This window comes from Periplaneta americana, chromosome 3 (genome assembly GCF_040183065.1).
Source record: "Periplaneta americana isolate PAMFEO1 chromosome 3, P.americana_PAMFEO1_priV1, whole genome shotgun sequence".
NCBI classification, from domain to species: Eukaryota; Metazoa; Arthropoda; class Insecta; order Blattodea; family Blattidae; genus Periplaneta; species Periplaneta americana.
Window position 1 is genome coordinate 95,316,108 of NC_091119.1, and position 21,058 is coordinate 95,337,165.

At 37.5% G+C, this 21,058-nt stretch overlaps 1 protein-coding gene across 13 annotated transcripts in view; it reads left to right on the top strand.

Annotated features, from left to right (window-relative positions):
• LOC138696270 (serine/threonine-protein kinase MARK2-like) overlaps nt 1-21,058 on the top strand; it is a 271,602-nt gene that overhangs the window by 34,747 nt on the left and 215,797 nt on the right. Inside the window, exon 1 of one of the 13 annotated variants that reach the window (XM_069820973.1) lies at nt 19,305-19,516. The exons of the other annotated variants lie outside the window; for them this stretch is intronic. Coding sequence (XP_069677074.1) covers nt 19,355-19,516 — 162 coding nt within the window. The 5' untranslated portion in view covers nt 19,305-19,354. Of the gene's footprint in view, nt 1-19,304; nt 19,517-21,058 lie in introns of those variants that run through there. 13 annotated transcript variants of the gene reach the window in all.

A 21,058-nucleotide genomic window follows, 5' to 3' on the forward strand; every position in this document is an offset into this window, starting at 1 on the left:
TGAAAATGTTCTGCTCAAGGTCAGGTCTTCCACTGCAAACGCAGCATTCTCCAGTCTTTCCTATTTTCCTCCTTCCTCTTAGTCTCCGCATATGATCCATGTATCTTAATGTTGTCTATCGCTGTTTTATATGCAATTGAAAATACATTATTGGGCCGAAAAATAAAGCATTTTGTTTTGAAGAATTGTTGGGGTAGTATGCGTTTACGTTCTTGTGTTCGAACCAAATTTAAAAAAAATCTGTGACGTTGGATTCAAAATGAATGCTTAGGACTGCAATAGGGATATTTGTGCCAAGTAATAAATTGTTGCAAGTTTTCTCTCAAACGAACATTTTGCCCCATTAAGTTTTACACATGTAGAACATGAGTCATTGCAAAGACGAAATTATACCTGCATTATAAGATTTAACATTTTGATAATAAATAACTAAACAATAAGATACTAAACCCAAATTGTTAGTTTAATTTGTATAATTCAGGCGGATTTGAAGTCTTTAATTACGTTTTAAAAGTGTTAGCAGTTTAACAGTGCTAACTTTGTTGATACGATGTAATTGTGAATTGGTAGACAGGCGAGAATTTGGGGAAAATATTGTGTTCTTTTTAATGGGTAAATGTTCTGTTATAAATATACATGGACCATTGCATGACTGCATGGTCTGGATATTGCTATCGAACCTTCAGTGCCCGTTTAAAAGTACCGTAGTTTCCCCTAGCTATGGTCCACATTTGTCACATTTTTCTTTGTATATTCAGTACTATTCATCCAGATTAAGTGAAATTTTGGCTTCGGACTCTTGTAAGTTTATATTAAATAAATATTGATATGTGTTTGAAATTATTTAATTACACGTGTTAAAAGAATAATAAGCATTGGTACATAGTTGTATTGTGAGTTGCCCAACTATGGTCCACTCATATATTCATGCTTTAAAGCATGAATGGACTATAGCTGGAGCTGTAATTATTCGTAAACCAATACATTGAGTTTCTAATTTAAGGGTAGAAACATAATCTAGCACAGAAATATTAAAAATAAATAAAAAGTACATGGATTCTTTTTATTAGTACACATTACATAAACACTCAATAAACAAGTGAAATCTGAAAGTCATTTTTCTGGAATAATGAACAACTACACTCACCGGCAAAAAAACCGGGCCACCTAAAGTTTCTCAATTTTTTATGAGGTGAGAATCAGAAAATCCTTTATGAAATGAAGAAAACATTGCTTCCCAGAAAAAAAAAACTTATCGTTTGCGCCATTATTTTTAACGCCAAACAATGGATATAATCAAAAGGTGTAAAAACTTACAAATTATATCAATTTTCTTCCAAACGTACAACTGATTTTGTGGCTACCCAGATGTTGGTAATAGCGGGTATTGTCTCCCTGTGACTGTATGACTTACCATTCGCCGATTCAACCCTTCGATCAGATTCTGGATGCCAGTGTGGTCGATTCTATTCCATTCATTACTTAGAACATTTCGGAGCTACTGTAAGTTGCTCATTTCCCACACATGTTCAATAGGGTTTATATCAAGACTTCTTGCTGGCCATGTCATCCTATTCAATCCAACGTCGTGAAGGAACTCATCCACGATTCTTGTAGCATGAGGGCAAGCATTGTCATGCATTGATAGGAACTTTCCATCAATAAGTGGGGCATATGGTACCACATGTTAAATTAGACCTTCTTCGATGTATCTTGGAGCAGTCAAAGCACCTCCATTAATGAAAACAAGTTTGTGTGTGCTTCATACGAAATGCCACCCAATACCATTACTGATCCACCTTGGAAACTCACACGTGAACTGAAGGTACATGAAGAAAAACGTTCTCCTTATCTTCTCCACACTCTTTCACGTCCATCTGTAAACTAAATCTCGATTCATCTGTGAAGAGCACTCGTCGCCACTCTCCCAGGTTCCAATTAGCATGATTGTGAGCAAAACGTAATCGTTCAACATGATGTTGCTGGAGCAATTCTGGGCCTTTAGGTGGTCTTCTAGAATCAGCCCACATTCATCCAGACGTCCTCTTACAGTTCTCTCACTCACGTTAACTTGTCTTATTTTCTGGAAGGCTCTTCTGGTCTCAATAGCTGTGGAATGGCGATTTCTTAGTGTGTTTAGGGCAATAAAATGGTCGTCACGAGCCGAAGTTACTCGTTTTCTCCCTGAACCGGGTCTCCTGGAATAACCTCCTGTTTCTCTAAAGCAATGGTACATCGTTGTACGGTCCATCGAGGAATCCCAAGAACTGCAGCCACATAACGCTGACTATTCCCACCTTCTATCAATGCAACCACTTTTCCACTTTTCCTGAATCGGTAGGACTTAGTGGCATTTGTATACAATGAAGTACTCCAATACTGCCTCAAAAGAGCTTACCAGTCTGTAGACATCTTCTGCTTGGCTCGAAATGAGTCCGAGAAGTTTACACACTATATTACAAGAAGAACGAATCTTCTTTTCAGATCATTGTTGGCTATCACGTATTCAGTATTACATTGTTACGTATCACAAAATAAATGAATAACTAAATGAACCTGAGCACACCTACAATTATTAAAAAAATCTTACAGTTTTAAAAAATTTTAAAGAAAATGTAGTTGGCCCGGTTTTTTTTTTTTTGCAGGTGAGTGTATATTAAAGAACAAAAGTACGGTATCAAAATAAACTAACACATTCTTAGCAAAATATTATGCAAATAAATTCACTGATAATGTTTATTTATCGTACTGAGAGTTACATTCATTAGGCTTATTTCGATCCCTTGAATCTGTTTCTTTGTTTACTTGACTATAATGTTAAATGGTATTTTAGAATATACTGAGATACCGTATTTTCAGAAGTAAATAATCACATTGATCTCATTTTATTGAAACAAATATTTCAAAATGAAATACAACTATGGTCCACGAAAATTGTGGTACATAGTTGAGGACTGACTTCTAGCCTTGGGGTTAAAAATTTTTCACGCAGAGTCCTTAACCTCTACCAGTTTAATTATTACGTGAAAGTAAACACTATATAGTCATGTTTAATTGTACAAAGAATCATATATATATATATATATATAACGTACCAGTTCTACAGAGGAGAGCTTAATAAAACAAAGACAAACTGAATGTTTTCTGTCTTCACACATTCAACAGAACGATGCACACTGACCTTGTTAAGCATCCATATCGTTGACACGTGTAAGCATCTATGGGGAACATAATTCTTGGGGGACTAAGTAGTAAATAATGCGTTTTGGACCATAGTTGGGTGCCTGGACCATAGTTATGGGAAATTACGGTACCATGTATCAGAAAGATCCATCCAGTTTCAAAGCCCTGTTATTTCGCATTGGCAGCAAGTTATAATTATACAACAAATTGCAAATAGTTTGATTCACCAATTTTTACTCACCATGTTGGAAGTGCTCGATGTGTCCACCTGCTGCACGGACAACATCGAGCCGATAGCTGGATTCGTCCCAAATTCTTCTCAGAGTGCTTTCTTCCACAGAATTCACTGCCATTATGATTCTGTGTCTGAAGTCATCCATATTAGTTGATATTGGCGGGACAAAAACACAGTCTTTGACGTAACCTCACAAGAAGTCGCACGGTGTAATGTCTAGGAATCTTGGGGGCTTACAAGGGAACCGTCCCAGATCATGGTGCTTGAATTTATTGAAAATGCATATTGAAGCTGATTTTCGTTCGTTAAGAAACGTGATGATAGTCGTTGGTTTAGCCTTTTCCTCGTTTACAAAATGACTTGAAAATCGATGCTACTTACGCCGCTTCGGATCCTTATAGTTCCGCGACATCGTATCACAGCTCTCGTAATAATGCTTTTAGTCTATTTTTTTCTCTTAACTCACATTATTTTTTTTCTCTTAACTCATATTAATACAGTAATAGGTTAGTGTAATCCACGACATCTGTCATTCATTCGTACACCGTCCAAATCCGGCAAGTAGCAACGATTTTCAAAACTATATTTCGGAGACGAGGAAAAAACGAAACGAACGACTGTCACCACGTTTAATAACGAACGAAAAGTAGCTTAAATATGCATTTTAATTAAGTTCAAGCACTATGATCTTGAACGGTTCCTTTGTAAGTCTTCTAGTTCCGTGCGACCTATCGAACTTCGAGACAGTGTGTCATTTAGAAACTGTCGAACATATCGTATTCCGTCTTGCTGGAAAATAAAGTCATTGGAGTCTTCATGAACTTATGGGAAAAGTCAGTTTTCTGGCATTTCTAGATAGGTTTGCCCATTAACTATTTTCCTCGAAAAAGAAAGGGTCCTAAACCATTATTGTAGAAACAGCACAGAACACATTTACTTTTACTCACTAAAAACGTTTAGTCTTAAATGAAAAATTTTATAAACTACAGTCAGTAAATTAAGCGGCTATGTTGCATTAGGACATACATCTAGCATAGATCATTAGAAATTCTATGACGTGTCGTTTCAAGTGATAACGCATGTCCAATGGCGACTCGTGTTTGCAGAGATATAGGGCTTTGAAATAGGGTCTATTTTTTTCTGTACACGGTGTATTATTGAGACTGGCGTTTTGAAGAAAGGAAATGATAAGCTCTCAAAGGACATCTCCACTTATCTTTATGATCAAAATTACCAGGGCCTAAGTCCACCGACGTAATCTAGGCTAGGAGTTGGGAACGGAATCGTGCTACGAGGGTTCTCTTCCCTATGTGTTTGAGTTCCCTTAGTCTGTTTATCTGGTTAGTTTTTATTTTCCTGAGATTTTCCCGGCTGTAGGATGAATGCCAATTAATCCAGTGGTGAATCTCAAATTCAACTCACCAAAATACCATCCCGCTGTCACTAATTCTATAGACCCTAGATAACTGCGCAGTTGATACAGCCGGTTAAAAACCAGTCAAGACTTAAGTAACATGAAATGTTAGGCAATTATTTTACCTCAAATCTATAATATGCACATGAGACTTCTGTTAGTCCCCCTTCAGGGGAGGGCTTGGACTGAGACTGTCCTCGCACGTAGGCCGCTCGGGTGGGCCCATTGTACTTCCCGGAATGGAATGGTGTGCATGCCCTAAGGCCTCCTCCCCGCGCGCCTCCTCCGAACTCCCCTACAGCCTACGTGATCCCTTTATCCTTTCGCTAGGCCTGACCTCCACCCCTCATCCTCGGTCTCACGAGTTACAACGAACCCAGTGGAGAACCTACGGTGCATAGTGCTACCACCAACAACGAATGACCACGTATCAACGGTGGCGGTCCGCGGTCGACTTTACATCGGAGTAAGCGTGGAACCTAGGGACGGGCTAACCATTACTCAACAGCGGTGGACGCTCATGAGTTTTACTTGCAGACATATAACACGCGGATATCTTCCGAGTATTGTGATCATAAGCAAAACGCCAAAAGTATCTCTTTGTATCATAGTATGCATATACATCAATTCTGACTGCACATTTGTTCACGAGAACGAAATAAAACATTAAATAATATAAAGCTCTAAGGTGTCGTATGGAATGGAATATCAAAAGGTAAAAAGAAAATACATTATACTGTATGTATTTATATAACCTTAGTTTCAGCCTTCATCAAACCGGTTAAGTTTCGCGCGTCCACCATGTCGCTACTAGTAACCTTCACTAAGCATGTTTATAATGGGAAGACAAAATTTCATGGCCATTCGTCGAATTTTAATTTCTAAGCGAAATGAAGGTCTCCTGCATGATTGTATTCGTAACTGATAATGCGGTTTTATACACAATGTTCTGTCTTCAAAGTCTCAGCAGATATACCAAGTTGACCAGCAAAAAGATACGGACGGGATTTCGCGAACCAGGGAGGCAGCAACAAAAAACTGTAAAATATTTCTACATTCAATTTGTTAATATTCTATACTGATTGATAGGAAAAATTCATATTATCTAAATTTTAACATTCCTTATCCTCTTTTTACATAGGTCAGTGACTCTCCTGATAAATAATCTGTTCCAAGTTGTTGATGCAACATTGTTCCTGCAATACGTAGTGCATATCAGCTTGCACTTTTTTATCATAACTTTTGGAAATGTTTTATTGTATAAATACGTAGTGGAAAAAATTACCAGCAATTACACTATTTAATCATTTAATGTGATATCACCATCATTTCCCTTATTAGATTTCGTGGTCTGTTATGGTTTCAATTAGTCGTTTATTCAGTCGTCTCAAATTTCTCTTCCAGTTAGGTTGGTAATGTAGGAGTTGTGTATCCTGCCATTACTTAATGTGGTGCATTATAATCTCTTATCACCATTCCCATAAAACAGACTGATACAAACTGCGGAATTGAAGTATCATCGATTATCATCATTCACAATATGAGATAAAGTGGATGCTTTAAATAGGCTATACAAATAATTATAATATAGGGTGTCCAGATGAAATGTATATAAAAAGGAGGCTTTCTGTGTTCCTAATTTTCTTGTCCAGAATCGGATGTTTTTGGCATGCATTTGAGCATGTCAGCCAGAACCTCAGAGATTGGTTATCTATTTCTATTTTCCTTCGTGAGGATAATACTAATCTAGTAGACTTTGGAAAATGTCAACATTTTGGTAAACTATTAGAAAGACTCTGAATTTGTAACTAAGATACTATCCTAAAATTTTTCTTGTTCTTTACACGAGGATAATGAGGGATCATATACAATAAACACGTCTAATACGAATAAACTGCGAAACAGATAACTATACCCACTATCGGTTTTTTATTCAGATTTTGGAAGATTGTTGTTCAGGTTGTTGGAGTCTCTAGCAACAAATTGCACTGTTAGATATCTGCAGCATTATTGCATAAGAACGTCCCACAATTTTTTGCAAAAATGTGGAATAGGGTACCGGAATTAAGCTTTTGAAGAACAGAATTGTTCTCCATGACGACTTGAATTATATTGATACTTTTCAGTTCCAAATTGTTGACACTTCTTTGATCCTCTCCAGTCCCATTTTACTTTTAGTCTATTCATCGAGACTGCGTGTATGTGTGTATTGATAGTTATTCTGTTTTTAATTATTTTCGTATTTAATTTCGGTATTTTGTGGAGGACTTTATCTACAGACAGATCACTCCCTTATCCAGAGTTTCGGCCAACAGTGGATTTAGAGTTGTGGATTCAGAGTTTCGGCCAACAGTGGAAAGTCAGCGGATGGGTCATGGGATTAAACTCAATTCGTGCTCCAAGGCTGCGCTGGGGCTATCGTTAACCTTTCATGAGAAATATTCTTATTGCACTCGGTATGGTTGATGCACCTTGCATAATAGAGATAAATATGTTTATAATACGCTTTCCTTTGTGGAAGCAAGCATTGGCACTTCAGTAAATGCAGACCTATCTTTGCAAGTACTTTTCTTACACTACTCTCCGTGTCCTTTCGTACTTTCCATTTTTTTCCTCTCTCTGATAATTACACTAAACAACAAATTTGAACAATTTTTTTCTTCCACAAATTATGTAGCTAATTCCAAAGTATGTTGATGCAGGTATGTTGATGCGTTGAGTTCAAATGTGCCTTCAGATTTTTTTACACAGCACTCACATTTTGTTTAAATAAAATCGAATGTCACACTTTTTTTTTGAGAGCGAGAGAGAGAGAGAATAAAGTAAACACAGTTCTTTAAAATACATTCAAAGAGTAAAGCCCGGTTCCCATGGTGCTTGTTTCTGTGATGGATTCCAAGATGGCTGCGCTGATGGCTACCCTGCGTGCTCACTTGCTGGAAGTAATGCGCTCTGGCGGCTGATTTGGTGGCTAGCTTGGTTGATTTCGAGGGTAGGTTCCTTGCTATTTTTTGTGTTGGTTTGGAGGCTGGAATCAAAGAAGATGATATAGTATGACCACTGAAACCTTATCGCCATGTTCGTTGTTTTGCAGCTAAACCGGTTTTTTTTTTCCTATATTCTTTCGTTTCTAAGAAACAGTAATTAAATATCGGACTTTGTTTTGCACTTATGGCTTAATTACCGTATTACGACAACTATTGTTAATGTAGGACTTCAGTTGTTTTCCACTCATGGTTTAGTTTCTTTTTGACCATGAGTGTTGGCAACAGATGAAACAGCAGATGGTTTTCAAATTTGAACTGTGAAAAGAGTAGCTCCGTGAGAACAACCACCATCAACGTAGCCAACACGGGAACCAACATCGTACCCACTACGGCACCGAGCTTGTTAGCCAGCAAGGAAACATGCAAGAAAACAAGCACCGTGGGAACTGGGCTTTACTTTCGTCCTTCGCTTTTTCTGTTGTGGATGTGTGCAGTTTATTTTATCCAGGGGTTCAAATCTTGTGTCAAAGTGAATGGTCTTATCACAATAAAAAAGTATATGTTGCAGACCGCGGGGCGTGTGATAGCGTAACTGTTCAGGCTTTATGCTGCAAACCTTAAGGTCGCGGGATCGATTCTCGATGGGTTATGTATTTTCTTCATTGACCTAACCATTTAAGTCACACTATGACCCTGGTGTTCACCCACCCTACTAGGGGGATTTCCTTAGAGGTAAAGGTGACAAGCATGTAGGACTTATATCCCTACTGCTACTAATATCGATTGTCTGCGAAGATGAGAGCCTTAACGTCCCTGCTACCCTGTGGTCACCATGGCCCTTTAATAGGGCTAACTTTACATGATAGATCTAATGTCATACCGATGACTTTGAGATCTCCACAGATGAACCGTCCATATTTGTCATACTGTATTTTTTTGTAATAGAAGTTCCATGTTAAGATTTTGCTTCATTGATACTGCGGGGTCAGTTAGTATGTTTTCATTGTGAAGCGGCACAGCTTTCAGGGTCAACTTATATGGCAGTGAACATCTCCATTTGTCCGGATTGTTTCGTACGAAGTGTATTAATGAAATCATCAGTATCAAAACATAAGAGAGGGAATCTTACATACTAAATTCGCTTAAATACAACACAAATGAGTCTCCTAGCTTCAGAGGAAGTCGAGGCAACGAGGGCTTCTAAATGCAGAAAAGTTTATTCGTCATTGTCTGACCTATTAGTTCCGTTATCAGGTGTCAGAGTATTGCCATTCATTGTTGAATACAGGCTAACTAAATCGCATTACAACACCGTTAGATTAGCTGCAAAAGATTCCAGTAGTCAGATTTTTCCGCGGATATAGGACGGTTCTAGAAGATAAAAAGAGGCATTACCCAGTTGAAAGAAGTTTAACTTTATTTTACCGAAAAATCAGCAGAAAATTTTAGATCACACAGTGAAGGAAATAAGAAATAACTGAGGTTCATTAATCAATACTTCGACTTAAAATCTTTCCTTTTTCTTCAGTGTAATCTATAACGTTTTGTAACCACATATACATATCTGTGCGCGGAGCGCGCACTGTCACGCACGAACAACCGAATTACCATACATTTTGTTTACATTATGTGAAAACTCTTAATATTAATTATTTTCTTACGATTAATGACTGTAATTGCATAATTTGAAATTATGTTAATGAGGTTACAACATTTGTAAATGTTTATAAATATAAGGTTGTGGTCTGGAAATTCGGACCCATTGTGGGACGAACCGTCTATGTTTAGGTTACACCGACACTATGCTACTAAGTTATTTTGTTAGTTTATCGTATTATGTAGGAAATGTTGCCCTCGCTATGCCAAACAGAGGTTCTGTCTGTTGAAATTATTTACTCGTTGGAGCTCGGCCACTGGAAAGCTTTCATTCTTGCGTCTGAAATTGTCTTTCAGTTCATTTAATGGACGTTTGTTTCATACACTTCGTCTTTCAAACTGTCCCACAAGTTAGTCTCACAGCGTTAGATCGGGCCACACATCAGTAATCAGCGCTTTCATTTATTTCTGCTGTGAAATTGAGATGTGTGGACGGTTACTGAGTCCTGTTGGGACCAACCACACACTATTCTTTTTCCCTTTAATTCTGCAAAAACTGGTTCAGAATTGTTTAAATGTGGTAGTGTGATTTTATTGTCTCCCTTTAAAAAATGGTTTAAATGGTCCAATTATTCTTCTTGCACTAACAGCGCACCTATCGCCATATTTCGGATCTTGTAGCCGTGTTTCATGAAGGGTGGTTCGTTTCTCTGAATACCAGTAGCGATTATTGTGACTGCACGCTGTTTAAGTGAAACCACGACTCATTTGTGGGGGATGGGACAAAAGTTGTGGATCTGTTAATCCTTCGTTCGCAGATTCAATAAAACGCTCAAAAACCTATTCTTGAAACTGGATCTCTTTGTTATTAATAAAGTCTGCGTTTTTGTAATTTAGTGGGATTTAAGTTCTGTGATTTCACAGTGATTTACTACGAACATACTAATAACTTCCACTTAATGCGCTAATTTCGAAAGCAATTTCCTCGGTAACCCTTCTCAATGTTCACCGTTTTTGTCCGTTTTAATCATCTGTCAAAAGTGTGCGTTTCTCCCCCACTAAAACTGATATTCTCTCAAACTTTTCAATGTAAAAAAAATATATCAATTCCGCGTCTTGAGGGGTGCCTAACTGCAGGATATCTTAGAATAAACTCTCTCGGAGAACGATGAGCTGAATCTTATTTGAAATACATTTCAAAGAAACGCGCATTATTCAATTGTTAGACGACTCATGTGCTCGAACGACACATAGAACGCAAATCAAGTTAATATTCCCAGTATACGGAAGGTTGAGGCAGATAAAAGTAAACGCATCTAATCTGTAAAAAGTATCAGAAATCCCATGTCGCCACCATCTGTTGTGCTCAATGTGCTGACCATGGTTGTGTACTATCGCTCGGCAGCGCAGTTCTACTGAAGCAGGCTCCTCGTGAGATGAGCGAGGGGGAGTATCTTGTCACACTTCTCTACTAGCTTTCCATAGGCTTTCAATAGTTTTAGGCCCCCTACTAGAAAGGCCTCTCTTCAGTAGACCAAAGCCACAGGAAGGAATCATCTTTATTCTAGTTTCAGCTTTCATTTGGCGGTAGAACAGCAGCGATGATTTCGCAGTATGTCTGGATGCCTTGTCCATATGAATGTACTTTACTAAGATCTCTGCCATAAACCCGTGGGATATCTTGAACGTACGGGTCTCAACAGCTTCTCTTGGAAGTAAACTGCATTGACCTTAGCTCTGCTGGCCACTCTCTTATAGCTGACACCGGAAGCAGTAACCAGCCACCACCATAAACCCTTTAGAAAACTTTTCTTTGCATTGTCTTATGAAATTCTTTTTTTCCATGTTCCTTTTAAAATATGGCTTATTGGTATCATCAAGATAGATCCATGCTTCATGTAATGTCACTACCCATTGCCATATGTCGCCTGCGAGATGCTGTTCATAGAGCTTTCTTGCATTTGCGAACCGCTCTTCAATGTGTTTCCCAGATAACCGGTGATCACGTGATTTGTGTCGCCTTTGTAAATTTAGATGATGCGTCCGACACTCGGGTCTTTCTTCTAGAATTCTTCTTTGGGTTGGAGGATTTTTCTTTCAGAACTTCAGACCTCACTTTCTTGATTATTCTGGAGTGAGAGAGGGTTGAACTCTTCTTCTTTTAATTTTTTTCTGGCTGCCCTCTTTGTTCAGGGGCATGACTTTACTTCGATTAATCACCTTACTGATGGTGCTTATAGAAACAATTATTCCAGATTCTTTGCATTTTTATTATGATGCAGTAGCTGCATTTACAATTGTAAAGGTCATAGACTAGTGTAGCCTTCCCAAAAAGTCGTTAACTTCATTCTCTCAGGAAGTTCAAAGAGCGACTACCATACCATAGACATCGCAAGATGAGACATCAACCTTGTTGTGTATGAGTCCCAACTCTCCCACTTTAGTGTGCTAACACAGGGTGCATGCTAAATTTGTATACTTTTATCTTCCCCAACCCTCCGTATTAAGGCTGGTTCACAATAAACCGGAAACGAGAATCGGAACGAAAACGAAAACGGTAAAATTGTTAAAATGTGTACATTTAAATGTGAGCATTCACAATTAACGAAAAGCTTGCCGGAGTGCAGGATCGGGAACGGAGAGTTGGCCAATTTCAACTTTGGCGTTCACGTTTCCGATCGCAGCCCACTAGATTCATTCTATTGCCATCTAAAAGCTATTTTGTCGTCATATATTTTGTAGCAAGAAGACCGTGACATAACCTATGCATTATTTTGTTCTGTGCTGTGCATCATTGAGCAAGTTTTATTTGATGAGATTTTAATATTGAGTGTTGAGGAAAATCCTCACTTTTATGATAAGCGGCGCGCCTCGTATAAAGATGAGAAAATGAAGGAGAATACGTGGCTTTCAATAGCTGCATCTTTGAACACCGATCGTAAGTGAATAATATTTCATTAGTCTACTGTATTGGTTGTATTACACACTACATATTCACGCTTCAATTCAATAACTACTGTTGTGTTCAATTTTGTTCTATTACAAATGTTTCTTCTCTAATTATTTTACGTTATGGTAGACTTAAAATAGGTTGCGATAATAAAGATGCATGGACATATTTGTAGTACCGTACCTAATGAAATGTTTCAGTTGAAATTTCGAAGTTGGTTAACCTGTGTTTATGTTGGCTGCCTTGTACTCATGAGAGAACGCCATTGGTCAATTATACACAAATAACATCAGAATGCGTAATATCGACTTTACATATCGTTATTGACATGCATATCGATATGCATAGTCGTCTACGTTCTCGGTTTATTGTGAATAAAAAATTTTCATATTCACGTCCTCTGCTTCTCGTTCCCGGTTTATTGTGAACCAGCCTTTACTCTGCCGTTCCTGGCCGGTTAGCCTAAACTCGAAAAGTCATGTGTACGACGAACAATTAAATTGTAATCTTTGTATTTAATCACCTAGTTTCCTTTACGATACGTTTGTATCTTTGTGTAAGAAATTCCATTCCTTTAGTATGGATCTTGAGGTTCCTATCTCGCTTTTGAGTTACTTGGTGAGGCACACTGGAGTCTCGTTATGCGAATTCTGATCCCGAGCGTGACGGAACTGGACCAATACTTTTGTTGTCATTTTCTAATGACTATGTTTGGGAGGGACAAAAGTTTGTAAATCATCACTTTAACCAGTAGGTGTAATGGTTGATTGAATATTTGGGTACTCTATTTTTTCTAACTTTTTCTTTTAGTACTTCTATTTTAATGATACAAAATTAAATAATGGATGAGGATAGTTTGTTCCGTGGTGGGAATATAATGGTGAAGCAGTGCGCAGCCTCGCCCGTTCTCCTACTACGTGATGACGTCACGCGGGAAGCATTGCAGACTCTCTCGCAGCTTGCTAGCTTAGCTCAGCTCAGCTCCGTAAGGTTTTGGAAGTGGGGTAGGTTAATTGATGTGAATACCAAGAAGCTGTATTAACTAATCCCTTCCCTACTAATGTCTTGTCAGGAACGTGATGCGCTCCCAAAGCATAGCCGTCTAGACATGACGTCTTTGTGACCCTGCGACTTTTATTGACAGTTTTCATTCAAGCTGTCAAATGCAGTTTTTTTCAAGCTGTCTATTTAGAGGGTTGTTGTATGTTGTAAAACGATCTTTCTTGAAGAAGAGGAGTTATTTTCGTCTAAATATAAGCGAAAGGTTTTCCAGAATTCTGTTTGAATAAAAGTGCATTGAAGTTCTGTCCTGCATTCCAAGTAGAATGAACAAAGTTTAAGAAAGGGAATCAGAATCGAGGTCTTGTAAGAGTTATTGGCAGTATAGTGACATGACAGAAAAGGTCTGTCTACGAAGCACAACATTCACATGGTGAACATAAAGGAAAAAAGGGTAACAATGAAAGGGAATAAACAGTGGTGAAACTGAGGGGCGTAATAGAGTACAATAACGTTATGCTGTGGGTTGACTGTCAGGTCAGCGTCAGAATGAAGTCTTATATCCCTTCTCCATTATGGGAAAATACGTAAAAAAAACTACAGAAATGTTTCTTCAATATAATGTTTATGGTACTTTTCAGCTTTTCAATGTCTACGTAATTGCATGTAAGACCGTGAAGGGAAGCAAACCCAGGAGGGAAAGGATCTATACAAATCTTCAACTTCACCTGGAAGCAGGCATTTTATAGAGGGTTACGACGACAATATTACAAGCAAACTGTTGGGCTTATCCCCCCCCCCCCTCCCGTCATATACCTACCACCCACAGAAAAAGAAGCCAGCGAGAACCTGCAAAGTTTGTAAATCTCACAAGAAATGTTTTGCACTGGAGTCTTTCGAAACTTAACATACTGTTCAAACTGTTACCAAATTATGAGTATAATATCACAATTTGTAGTAAAAGACCCATGTTTATTGCAAACGACCTCCATCTGCCTTTAAATGCCACTTACCGCACACCACCAATTCACTGTCTGCGCGTGGAGATTTAAATAGAGATTCCAGGCAATAAGCCCGTCCTTTTAAATCTTACTGCATGAACTTAAAGGTAGCAACAAGCAAACTTTAGAAAAGAGTCAATAATGAACATTTGTTAAAGGCAGGTGTCGAATTAATTACGTTCATTCTGGTGTACTGCTTTCATTAGAAGATATCTTAGGTTCATGGACAGAATACATTCTGAATCAGACCTTCGATTTCAGGCTGGCTTTAAAGAGGCTGAAAATGTGAATTGCAACAAATGTCAAGTGTAGCATGATGAAGTGTCCCTAAAAGAAGGCAAATTCGAAAAAAAAAAAACGCATTTTCGATAAAATGTGGACTTAACGCGTTTTGATTCCGAGATCCTCAAATGCGTTCAAAAATTTTCATCGTCAACATTTTTACATTACTTAAAAAAACACATCAGTTTTTCATTCCAGTGATTCTGCATATTTCTTTTAGTAAAATGCTCCTGCACACAATTTTAATATCTGAATATTTTTTTTACACAAATTAAGTCCACAATTTCCACATCTGACATTAATTGTCGTAATGTGAACGGCTTTCTTGTTAGCAGCTAGTACTTGAAATAGACCTTGATTCACCCTCACTAACCACTTCTGTATTATCTTCCTCACTACCACTTTCTTTCTTCAACTCCGCCGGTAAATCAATTTCCAATAGCACTATAATATCACTTTCACCCAAAACATTAAGGCTGCTATTATCCACAAAACAACTCATGTCCATGTTCTGTATCCCTGAATACAACTAGATTTGAATAAACACCAATAAAGAAAGAACAAATTTACCAACTCAAGTTTCTACACTGCAAGTAAATGGTAAAGTGGAGAATTGAAACAGTAAACGACTTTAACGGCATTACAAACAGTTACAACAATGGACAAAAATCACAGAATTCAAACTATAAAATGTTTAAAAGTGTAGGTCATATGAAATACCAAGGGTGGGTAAAATCTGTCCACTAACAAATATTTCAAATTATTAGTCTGCTATATTTGAAATCTGAAACAGAACACGTGTGCATACTTTATCATGTTAGAGACAAATAGAGTAACGATGAAAGCTGTCAGATTTCATTAATTGAAAAAAATTTAGAAAATAAAAAGGTTGGGCAATTTTTTCCCCAACCGTGATAATGCTAGGGTTAAGCGAGAAATCGACTCCTTTTTTGCTCCTCTATTGGCATTCGAGACAATTGAATCCTTCCATTTACTGAAGCCTTTTCTGTCTGGAAGTTGTTAAAAGATAACACAGCTTTAACATTTTATGAGACATGTAATTAAGTCCTTTTAGCTTAGAAAGTTTTGAAGAACTATGAGAAAATTATTCCCTTCTGCGGAGCGACTCATATGTGAAAAATTTTAACAATAACAATATGATACACAGGAACATACTAGTTGATAGTTATTATAATGCTGTAATTACTCACGTTTCGTTATTTAGGTCTAATGCACTATCCTCTGATACATGTTCGTCTGAATTGGTTTTGGAAGTGGCCTGAAGAGTAGGCCTACATGAACTATTGGCAATGATGTCATGAATTTCTTTTCTCCTTCTCCGTTTTTCACATCTGTCCAATCTCAGATTATCTGTTGATTTTCGTTTCAAGCAAGACTGCGCCAGAGCTTTTGTGGGTACAGCGTCTACTTTCAGATTACGACTGCTTTTTGGTTCATAATTTAGAAGTTTCTGCTTTAAAGGTACTTCGTAACTTGACTCCTCAAAATGAAGTGAACATATTCGAGCTGAAACAACATTAAATCTTAAGATTTTTACCCCCTTTCTTTTCCCTCAAAGCAATCTATTTAATAAGTCAAACAATAAGTTTAACATGAAAATATATTTTGCAAATGAGTTGCGAGAAAACTCATTGTGCTGTAAATTGACTTCATCCTCCCTTCTACAAGCATGCATCCATTGTCTTGCCAAGTCTTCATTCTTCGGAAACCTATAATACTAGTGGCTTCTGCAGCAAATGCTGCAAACTAAATTCATTAGACGTTCAAATAAACATTTTTCAGATTTATTTTCAGTGAAGAATACCAGATATTCGGAAAGTTATTTGCTTCCATAACAATGAAAGATTCTCTCGAGCCAATACTGAAGAGAACCACGCATATAAATATCTACACCACACCACCATTAAATATATGAAAAAGACCCAACCCCACTTCATTAATAATTATGAAAATTTTTTATTTTTAATAATATTATTATCTTACGTAAGTTTTATAGCTTTCAGTAACATATACTATATATACTATATAGCCGCCACTCAGTAAAATATAGAAATCAAAATCTAATTTAAGTTATTCTCTACATCTACTTATATAACCCCAAAACTTTTCACTTTCATATAATCAATATAGCATTAATATGTATAATTAATGAAAAATAGTCACATCATGGCATTAACTACAATAATAATTCATTTCTAATGATAATAATATCATCAAACCACCTTAAGTTTTTTAGTTTTTAATATCCAATACACAGCTGTACCCAGAAAATTACACACCACAGAATCGAACCTATAAATTATTTTTAGTAAGTTAATTTTTTAATAACCAATTTAATTTGAGCTCTAAATATGTCAGCATTCTTGCAGATCTTGGCCTTCGTGTAATATTGTTTACTGCAGTATGTATTTTGTTTTATTCTGAAATGCAACACGGCCGACTTGATGCTCGCTTCGCTTTTCCTTTACAAAAAAGCGAAGGGAATATCAGGACAGCCATGAATACTATTAGCTAGTTCTCAAAACTGACGACAGATGGATTTTGGAAAATAGGAAAATTATGTTTAAAAATTGACATTTCACTGAAAACTACTATTTTTCCGAAAAACTTTGAGTTCCAAGCTTCAAAATGAGGGGTCATTTATTAAAATTCGTCCAACCGTTTTCTCGTAATTTCCAATACCAGTTCAAATTATATATATATATATATATATATATATATATATATATATATATATATATATAGATTTTACGTCAGTTCCTTTTGTTTTTCGATTGTAACTCAAACAACCAGATACTGCACATCCAGGAATACTAATAGCATGTGTCACATTAATAGCATTACTGATACAAGAATAACATTCAATATAATATATATAAACAACGAATTAACACCGTGCACGTACACACAACAGTTGTTTGCTTTGTTCCTCGAGCACTGCGGTGCGAATTAGCGCGCCGCTGCTGCTTCCCAAGTGACGACATGCGCAGTAGAAAACGAGTTTGAGTCAACCGTCTGCTACACCATTATATTCCCACCACGGTTTGTTCCCACTATACCATGGAAATTTCGAACGGCAGAGATATTGTACTTTTATTTTTAACCATCTCTTCAGACTGCTAGAAAATTAATACAGCACACATGAGGAACCTAGTTCGCAACTGAATTAATATAATAGTTCATATGACTTATTTATTAGTATTGTACTGTTTGATTTAATCGCATATTCATCGTACACAAATTGTCGGGTCATTAATATATTTACGTGACATCTTAATTCACATTCGATTTTCAGTAGGTACCTAAAATAATATACAATACCGATATCTGTATAGACTAGACAGAAACACTCAAATTACGGACACTTTGAAATGACATACATGAATCGTACTAAATCCATAGTCTTTACAGCAGCAGAACTGTTGAGTGACTTTCGTTATAATTATAAGATACCACTGCAAACCTAATAGTGTCAACTCACCCCAATTTCAGTTGAAGGTTGAGAAAAGAATGCACTTGGTGGTGGCCAGGAAATACAGTAGATGGGGTATTTTTGAGTTTGATTGGTGTAAGGAATATGGAATGATTGTTGAGAAAATTGCGTGACGCAATATTCTGCCTTGATTAAAGGCAATATTATATGTGTGAAATCTAACAATTTTAAAGTAGAAATTACAGAGACTAAGGATATATGGAGCAAAATTACAGTCAAACTAGGACCCTTGAAATTTATGCCAGCTATATGGAGATATGAATACATTAAAGTGAATATTTGTATTCCATTATTTTAACGCCTATTTCTAAGTAATGTAATCGCAGAACACTAATCTAAAAACTACATTAGTAACATTTTAAACTGAGGGTGCTAGAGAGAAATGGATTTCAGGATCAAATTCAGCACTAAAATCTGCATTAGATACATCCAATCTTATGGAGTGGAAAAAAACTTTTTCATCTTCTCCCTCCTCCCTCCAAGTGAAAGAAAGAAAAATCATTGTAGGGTTTGAATTTCAACAAACACTTTATGATTTATAGTGAACAATTTGAAAAGTTGTGGTAGATGTACATACTTTGTATGCCATATAAAACAGTTGTACAGGATGTAAATTTATTGGTCTGTATAAGATTTTTTCTTTTTTACTGGAATTAGTTCTTAAATAGAAACAGGTTTGTGCCATGCGTTATGGTTATGTTGTGGAAGAGTCAACTTTTGCAAGGGGCGGGGAGGGGAAACTATATAAAACTTTCAATGTAAAAATAAATTGCCGTAAATTATGAATGTGGGGGAACAGCTGTAGTGATCCACGGTAATTTGTGCTAATGTGGGCATTATATTTCAAAGAGAGAAATCATGAAAATGGAAGATGATCAGTACGCGGTGTGAGACTGAAGGTCTTTACTGAAAGGTGCTTAGAAACCCCAAAGAATATGAAGAAGATACGTGACGATAATGGAGTATGGCTGCGTAGAATGATTGGAGTCATATTTTTCCTTCACACCTCACAAAATCAGTCGAGAATGGAACCCAGGACTCGCTCGTGAGAAGTCGTTAGCAAAAAGGAAGAAGAGTGCTGCTGCTCTTGCGGCCGGCGGAGTGACTTGCGGGGAAGGCGGTCGATGCGTGGAGCGCGGCGCGGCTAGGCAGTCAGGCGTGGACCGGCGGAGGCGGCGGGTGCGAGTGCTGTGATGTACGTGAAGGAGATGCCTCTGGCGGCCACCGTCAAGACTCAGATGCTGCGTCTGCTGCGCCGCTCCAAGAGCACGAGAAGCCCCCCCGCGCCTGCCATGGTCATCCCTAATAAGCAGCACCACCCCATCATCGCGCAGCCCCGTCGACACAGGTCGCAGGTAACGACAGTGGTGGACTAGTGGTTGCGTATGTAACAGGTGTTAGTGTGGTGCGAAGAGTTAGTGATGGCGACCGCGCTGGGCCTCCGTATTCCGAAGGCCGCGACAGCCACCTGTTGAGGCATTTGAAATGTCTCCAATAAGTATAATATTTTTGTCGAGAAGTGAATTACGTAGTAACTGAAATCATTTGCAAGTTTGTTTCTTGATCTGAGAGGCAGTTTCGTTGTGATATGTGTCATGGTAGCTACGGTGAAGTGGGTGGTACATTTCCATTCTTGGAATGTATAGGTGTCAACACTCTAGCATTGAATAAAGTGTACAACTCATCTCTTCGAAGTTGCTGACGTGCATTTGCTTAGTGATGTCAGACTATGTATTATTGTTAGACTGCTATGTACACCTGATGACCGTATTAGTTTTTATTTAGATATTTTGTACGTGATGTTTTTTAGATTTATTTTATTTATTTATTTTTTTGTAAAATCCAAATCAGGTGATTCTGATGTCATCATAAATACGGGTTGTTACGAACTTTGTGTGTCTTGTAACGATTTTAGTGCTAGCCGAAGCTCATTTATCTGAAGAGGAAAAAAAAAGTGAAACCATGGTTCTTTTCCTTGCAAATCCGATTAAATTTGAGATGGGCAAAGCGGAGATGGAGCACCAAGATTTTCTGTCGTGCTTCATTATTACTGTATCATATCTCTGTAACTTAATAGGTGTAATCGCAATAGTGTACCGAGTTTTCACTATCCCTCTCATTCGTGGCACATTTAGTTGAGCATTTAAGTGCATCATCAAGCGTACTCCATAGTACACATGCCTGCTAATTATCATTATGTGCATCAGTGTTTCATGTTATGTAGTGTTTTCGCTCCGTACAAAATGACATTGTGATGCTACATAGATCCGATAGAACAGTTTGTTTTTCGGAGTGGTGCTTAGCCAGATTTAGATTTCATTTTTCAGTGGAATGACTTCAACCTTCAGGTTGCATAATCACGTTCTATAATAATGGCTGCTAGAATTGTGGATGTTGTGTGAGACATCAACTAACGTCGAGGTCAAGAAAGCATGGGAGATCCCCTGAACTATTGTGTAGCTTCCTAGATACTGCAGTTCCAATGCATGTGCCTTATAATTCCCCCCAGAAGGACTATATTAATGGTACATGTAGTCCGGATTAAGTCCGGTCTTCTGAGTTGATGTTCGTTGCAAGGTAACTGTGCCCTCTTGTCACTTTACTGCGCTGTGTTGCCAGATTGGTTTACAATTTGGTCGTCAAAACATGCATGGCATGGTAGCCAAAAGTCGCCAAACCCCTTCAATTTCAATAGAAACACAATGTTTTAATATGAATATGAAACTGAGATATAATTTGAAAAATCTTCTTTTAAATCCAGTGATACTAATACATGACTTCTCAGAGGCACTTTGTAGAATGCTTGATTTAATGAGTTTTTATTTGAGTGTTCTGTCACCCAGCAAACAATATTGCGTATAAGTAACGTGAATTCACATTTTGCAAAATGTGTATCG